The sequence below is a fragment of the Bombus pyrosoma genome, linkage group LG1 (genome assembly GCF_014825855.1).
Source record: "Bombus pyrosoma isolate SC7728 linkage group LG1, ASM1482585v1, whole genome shotgun sequence".
Lineage (NCBI taxonomy): Eukaryota > Metazoa > Arthropoda > Insecta > Hymenoptera > Apidae > Bombus > Bombus pyrosoma.
The window spans coordinates 14,999,621-15,006,877 of NC_057770.1; the positions used below are offsets into that span (position 1 = coordinate 14,999,621).

At 35.5% G+C, this 7,257-nt stretch overlaps 2 protein-coding genes across 2 annotated transcripts; both read left to right on the forward strand.

The window, feature by feature from the left end:
- The first annotated feature begins 803 nt into the window (after positions 1-803).
- On the forward strand, positions 804-3,852 carry LOC122571492. Its single transcript, XM_043735308.1, has 7 exons — positions 804-970; positions 1,505-1,750; positions 1,834-2,088; positions 2,172-2,329; positions 2,497-2,660; positions 2,727-2,869; positions 3,703-3,852. The coding sequence occupies exons 1-7, from the start codon at positions 968-970 to the stop codon at positions 3,829-3,831; spliced, it is 1,098 nt and encodes a 365-aa protein (XP_043591243.1). The 5' UTR covers positions 804-967; the 3' UTR covers positions 3,832-3,852.
- Positions 3,853-4,612: 760 nt separating this feature from the next.
- LOC122571503 lies at positions 4,613-6,022 on the forward strand. Its single transcript, XM_043735332.1, has 3 exons — positions 4,613-4,905; positions 5,395-5,494; positions 5,572-6,022. The coding sequence occupies exons 1-3, from the start codon at positions 4,613-4,615 to the stop codon at positions 5,890-5,892; spliced, it is 714 nt and encodes a 237-aa protein (XP_043591267.1). The 3' UTR covers positions 5,893-6,022.
- The last annotated feature ends 1,235 nt before the right edge of the window (positions 6,023-7,257 follow it).

The following is a 7,257-nucleotide window of genomic DNA, read 5'->3' on the forward strand; positions in this document are numbered from 1 at the left end:
TTTAAAATAAATTAGTGAACAAAATTGGTAAAATTTAATACATAATAGGAATTTCGGATAAAGTAGTAAAATTTAATAAAATAAATTCATCAGTGTCCATTTGGGTAACTGTTTCTAAAAATGGTTAAAATAATCTCAAAAGAGAAACCTGTTGAAAGTTTAAAGAATTCAACGAACATATAAGATCAAATGTTAAAGTGGTTCGCAAGAATCTCTCGAAGATCATGAAAGAATGTATGGTTGATCCTGCTTTGCACTTGAATGACGTAATTCCGATTCTCAGCGGGGTGCTCTTCTAACGTGTTCGCAATAAAGTCGATCTGTGATGTCTTTGAAGACTAATCTCCTTTGCAAATGAATGAAAAAATACACTGCGGTCGAGCACTCTGATTTTCCGCGGCGACAATCTTGTTAACTTTTTGTCACGATCATTGTGAACCGGCGGTGCGATCCGAGGGCCCTTAAGGCCCTCTTCACAATGCAATTATGCGGGTCTACGAGCCGTTTCGTAAGATTTCAGGGCGACTGATTCTCTGGAGCAGTTTGTATTATGGTAAACGAGCCGTTTAAAAGTCGTTTCTTCGTGTGACTCGATCAACTTTTTTGTGTTTCTCAAGCCACACGTGAAAAGGTGTTCTTCCGTGAAACGGACTGTCTGTAACGAATTCAACAAGATTTATAAAGGCCCAACTGGATCGATTTTATCGACAGTGGATTTTAAACGAACGTTCGACTTCTTGCGCGCGAATAAATCGCCAAACAGATGACGCTGTCGTCATCTTGGAAATGCAATTTATGCACATATAACCACAAATCATGAAAAATTATTACAAGTATCTATCATCACTTTACAAAACAGATGGACAATAATGGCACGATAAAGCAAATTATAAACGATAAAATTACAATTCATCCCATAATTGATGGCAGAATGTATTAAACAGAAAGAGAAAAGACTACATCGTGGATGGTACGTAACCTAATTAACACTTTACGCGATTTCGCTCTCTTATTAGGAGCAAATCTTCCTTCTATCTACGACCTTAAATTTGTGGATGTACGATTAAACGTGTTGGTCTATAAGTGTCGAGACGAGTTAATACTTGTATAGTCAAATGTATTTAAAACTATTTGCAGTACAAAGTTAGTCGTCGTTCGCTCAGTGTTGCCCGATATGCGTATACACGGTAATGAGTACGTTCGCTCGATATTAATCGCTATAAGCTTCACTGATTGTCTTAACGATCGTGTTTGTTTATTTATACTGGTCGGAGGAGCATCGGAAAATTTAGGTTGCACGTAGCGGCGACATTGTTTTGCCCGGTGTTTATTTATCGTTACGTTTTGTACGTCAAGACGGCGTCAATGTCCCGAGGCAAAACAATAACATGAGTCGCTCTCGATTCGCACCATCCTGTGACTCATGTGCTGCTACAAATTTAATCGATGTCACGTCGATTGAAAGAGTAACACGATTAGTGCAGTTGTGATTGTTGGTTATCAGGAATCAAAACGAGGATGCTGCGCGCCTGCTTTCTCTTCGATTTCCCCTTCGGCCGGTAATGAACCACAGAGCAATCGTTATCAGACGATCAAACCAGTAACAGAATGCTGCAGCCTGAGGAAGTGTAAGTACGCGAAATCGCAAGTAGAGACGGAATTTTGCAACACACAGAGATTGCTCGACAGGATTCGTCACTTGAAGAATAGTATTCAGGAGTTGGAATGTGCTCAGCAACAAATTAGACACGTAAAAATATCTTAATAACTAAAATTAAGATACACTTTGTCTGGTTAGCGAGAATTGTAATTATATCGATATTTGTTTATTAGAGAGTTAAGGAGAGGAAAGACGCTCCTTGTCAAACGCAAGATTCATTACGACCGGATGTAAATGATTTCCGAGAAATTTTAGACAATTGTATCAAAGAAATGACGAAGCTGAAAAGATTTTTCGATGACGAAAATTTCTGGTGGAAGATATTCAAGAAACGAAATTTCAACTGCTGCGAACAGAAATTACCACATTTGCATGGTTACTTGGATGGAACTATGGTTACTTTGAAGATATTGGAGGAAAAGATCGAAGTATAACATTCTTATATACTTTTTTTAATAAATAATACTAATTTTTTTAATAAATATGCATGTACAATTTATTTTGATTTTAGCCGAACGATGGTTTCGTTACTTCAACACCGATAAAATCAGGTTCTTCGTCACATTCGGCTGAACCAACCACTCAGAAAAGAAAGTATGGGGAGCAAGACGAAGATGAGGTTGAGGGACGTCCTAGAAAATACGTAGATGCGTCCGTGAATACTGAGAAGTAAAGAAATTTTCCGGACTCTTTCGTGGTTTTTTAAATTAATATTATAATTTTTTTAATATTATAACATTAAAAAGAGTCATTTTTTATTTTTCTGCCATATGCATTGATCATTTTTACTCTTCGAGTCTATTCTATCTAAACTTACTCTAAATTTATCTTTTCAGAATTGACGATTCTTATCAAGATCGAAATCCTGTTATTTATAAAAAACATCAAGACAATCCAGGAAGTTCAAAGGCAAAGAAGGAGGATGCAGAGGTCTACCAAGAGCAACATGATTCAGGGGAACCACAAACGTCAAAAGATAATCACGCGGTTGATACTACAAGTAAATTTTTAGAAAAATATGAATTTATAGTTGAATAAAATATTTATCTTCGAATATTTGGTTTAGTGAGATTATCTAGAAATTGGTACACTAAGAATGCCATGGATGTTGAAAATACGGAGAGACCATCGGTTACATTTAATAGCGAGAATATGGCGAAAAGATCAATTATTGCTGCTGATATCAGCACATCGATGGATATACTACCGGTATTATTATATACAGTACTGTACATGTAAATAGAAAAACCGTTATTCATAAATTCAGCTAATCGTAGTATGCAAAATTTTATTTCTGTTCCTTTTTTTTCTATAATATAGAATTTATAAAAATATTTAGGAGTTGTAAATATACAGGGTATGTCGCTAAGTCAATCACCTCGAATATCTTCTGAAATATGCGTTGTATGAAAAAATTGTTTACAGAAGTTTCATGGTTTCAAGGGGCATATTATGCGGTGCGTGTATCTTTTTTATAGGTGAAGGCGTTTCAGAGATTTCAAAATCAACTTTATTATTTTAAATGGAATGCTATATTTCTTACGTCAAAATATGGGAGAGTGGTGAATTCTGAATAAAAGAGTATTGACTTTTGTTAATCCTAAACCTAATAGTTGACGATTAATTTCGCTTTGTTCCAGGAAAGTTTACTCTGTGTGTCTAATATCAAGTTGCAGATTGAATATCATGCGAGATTTTCGTAAAATTTAATTCCATTTAAAATAACAAAATTGACCTTGAAATCTCTGAAACGTCTCCACCTATAAAAAAAGATACGTGCACCGCATAATATACCGCTCCACACCATGAAACTTTTGTATAAATATTATTTTACATAACGCGTACTTTAGGAGTTATTCTACGTGATCAAGTTAAGTTTGCTTATACATCCTATAGAATAGTTTCCAAATTTTCATTTCGAATAATTACAAACTATATCGATTAAATCGAATTTAATGCAAGAACTTCTCCTATTTATATGTTCGCCGCTGTAGATTAATTGTTAAAAATTCTTTACAAATTCGAAGAACAATTTATTTCAGAACGTTCAACATAGGACTATGAAACCTTCGATTAAAGGCTTAAAGAACGTAATGGAAAGAAACTTTTCAGTCAGAAATTCCTTTACGAAAGAGCAGAAAGGAAAGATTAAGAAACAAGGAAACCATTAACGTCAAAGACGTATATGAAAGTCGACATTCGCATGTTTAAATGGCGCCACCCTCCTAAATCAGACGAACACTCGTTTCACTTTGATGGACAAATTTTAGTTTGTTGTTTTTTCAATTTCTCTTTTATCGCAACATGCTGCTGTTTTTAACCACCTGTCTCATTGGATAATTTGTGCCGCAAGCTCTTCGAAAGCCTCCGAAGCTTACGAAAAATATGGAGGAAAATGCGAACGAGGTTAATGAAGGACGAGGTTAGAGTATCGATATTTCTTACGAAATTTGACAGATTCAACTAATGGGGCAGTATTAATTAATGATAAATATAAAGCCATATTGCCGAAAGCTCTTTCCGGTTATTTTTGTGAGTGTTGAATTAATGTTTAACTGTAATGTTTAAAGGATCATGACAGAGTCATCATAATAGCAAGGTGCTCAGCTCCTTCACACGATGAAGACTTGAAAGTAGGCACCAAAACCATGCTGATCTTACGCGAATGGGCGACACTGCGAATTCCGTATTCGACTTCGATTAGTTCCTGTGAAAGCACATATTCCGCTGAAGCTGATAACCCCTAAAAAAATTAAAATATTCAACGATATTGAAAAAATCAAAGATTATAACAACTCACCAAATTGAAAAATTCTATAGACATATCAATATTGAAATTCGTGAGAAATCTTGAAATCGAAACGCGTCAAAACTTCATGGAGTGTCCAAGATCAATCTTGAAGTGAAAGAAACAAGATTAACACCTGTGGTAAAGTAAGAAAATGGAAAGATATGCATAAAGAATCTGTGGTCGACATCGGAACAGGGAATAAAAAAGGGATATTGAAGATGAAGAACAACGAGGACGAACCGGCTACATTGAATGAAATAAATAACTATCAATCGATGCCTTCCGGTGCTCCCAAAAACATAGAACAATTGTCGAACGTAGAACCAGCAGGGTGTTATACGGATCGACGTCGTAAAAATGTGAGAGATTTTAAGACGAAATTTAGGCCGCCATTTTTCCGACGAGGATGCTCGAAACATTGTACGGGTTACAGAAAGGATTTGGACACCTCTAGGTAATTGACGCTATTTCTGTTTCTGTTTTGTTTTTAACATTACAACTATCCGAGTAGTCAAAATAATTAGCTATAAGAATAATTTTTTACAGAGATTTTCTAGATTTACAATGACGAATGATTTTTTTGTAAATTATATGAATAAAAGTTTGTTTTTCTTCTTAAATTATATAATTTAAGTTCGATTTCGTTACTATTAAGTTTCATACAATATTTTGCTCCTCGGTAGAAACTCGTAACTTGTTTCGTAAAAACTCATTAAAAATGGCAGTGTATTCCTGAGGATTTAAATGAATTTTTGTAAAATATATAAAGAAAAACTTGCTTTTCTTCTTCTACTAATATACGTTTTCGTATCCTCTACTTTACGGTTTCTTTAATACAGTTTAATTATATTTTAGATTTAGACTTCAATAGCCTTAATGATAGTTCTAGTACTAATTGTTAGGAATTTAGAAAAGTTGTAAGCTGAACTAAGCGTTGCTTCAGTTTCGAATTGACAGTGTGCAAATCGGTAAAAAAGAATAATTTGGCGCACAGGATAAAAAGAAGCAAGAGGAAGTTCCAGCAATTTTCAAATCAAGTAAAAGTGAGAATAAAACAATTTTAATAATACCCGTATGTTAGAATCGATTTGATGTGATGTACAGACTGTTATACTTGTAGAAAAGAACTACGGAGTCTGTAAAGAAAATAAGAAAAGTGTACAGGGACTTCGCTGCAAGGAGAGTAATGGGGTTCAACTGCGATTTAAACAAGTGCCCGAGCACCATAATAGAGTGCAGCACGACATCCTGCACGGAACCTACTATGCTGTTCAACAAGTTTCACAAACTGAGGGATCCTGAGAAAATGACAAGGGACCAGGAAGAAGAATATGACAGCATATATTGTCCGACAACTCGCGCAGGAGCGACGGATCACGAATTCAAGGTGCTGAAGGATCAATCTGTGGGAACGAGCGTTGACAAAGAAACGAGCACTTAAAGGCCGCACCGATGTTTTAATTTCGTCCTGTCGTAATACGTCTTTATTTCTCTTTACTCTACATATTCTACGAATAAAAAGAGAACAATAAATATAAGAGTGAAAAAATCCACAAAAACTGCAAAATGAAGGAAACTATATAACAATCTCCATTAAAAGTATGTGTTCTTTTTTTAACTCTTTCTTTAGCTCTTAATTAATCTCTCAGATTACTTGGCGTTTTATATATTAAATCTGTAACCTTTTGTAACATCTCAGACTTGAGTTACCGTAGCTAAAACAGGATATGGAGATGTTTAATATTTTTGGCTGCTCTTCAAGCCTGTGAAGTCTTATCGAAATAGGTGGCAGACCATTTACGACCATTTCTTGTTAATTCTTTCACTAAAATAAAAAACTGTAATCAATAGCAATTGATTGCCTCATCTCCAAGAAGAAATATTTTATATAGGATTAATTAGCAATCTAAATTAAAAGCAGAACATAAAGAACTACTTTGAAACTGACTCTAAAACATTCGTTATCAAACACCTAATCTATAAAAGACGTAACAAGAGTACGGCAAGTCTGTATTAATGAAGTGGCACTCAGTCTATAGCATCGTTTCCGGCCTTCCTCACCTCTTAACTCTTCTGCCATTCGTCGTCCATTAGGTATTTAGTCTGGCATAATAAGCGATCGTCCCAGGGGATCGGGTAATCAGCGGGGAATCAATTTGTCGACGGAAAACCGGCGAGATTGACGAGCGAGATAATCATGGATCAGGAGTCGAGGAATATCTGAGCAAGTTGCGGCGAACATTTCGGACGTCTGCTCGATGATTCGATAATAATGAATTTATAATTCGTCCTCTTGATTATCTGGTCTCTCGGATCGTAGCTGCGATAGCTGAGCAAATTCCACTCCTGACTCATCACTGGACTAAGGATTTTTATGGATATTTATATTATTGAGAATATATTTCTGAGCAGAAAATTGTTTTATCTACCAAGTATTAGAGGAAGCGTTATACCTACGATATACTATACATTTTTGCATTTTGTACAATTTTGCACTTTCAAATTTTCTATAAATGCATAAAAATTCACTAATACTTTTCCTTTATGCTAAAAATTGTTTCAAGTCGTTGCAAGCTGTTTATTCGATTCAAACGAGGAAGATGAGATTAAAATATAAAAAATTCGGGGATCGCAGCAGAGTTGAAGTTGTGGCGGTCGGTGAGCTCCTTAGTTACGTGGGCGCTAAGGTGCAATATATCACCAGGTCCGTATTCACCAGGCAAATCGACTTTTATTGCTTTATAGCTGTTGTAAGCCGGCCACGGCGCGGCGCACGTGTAATCTGAATGTAAGGAGCTCGTTATTA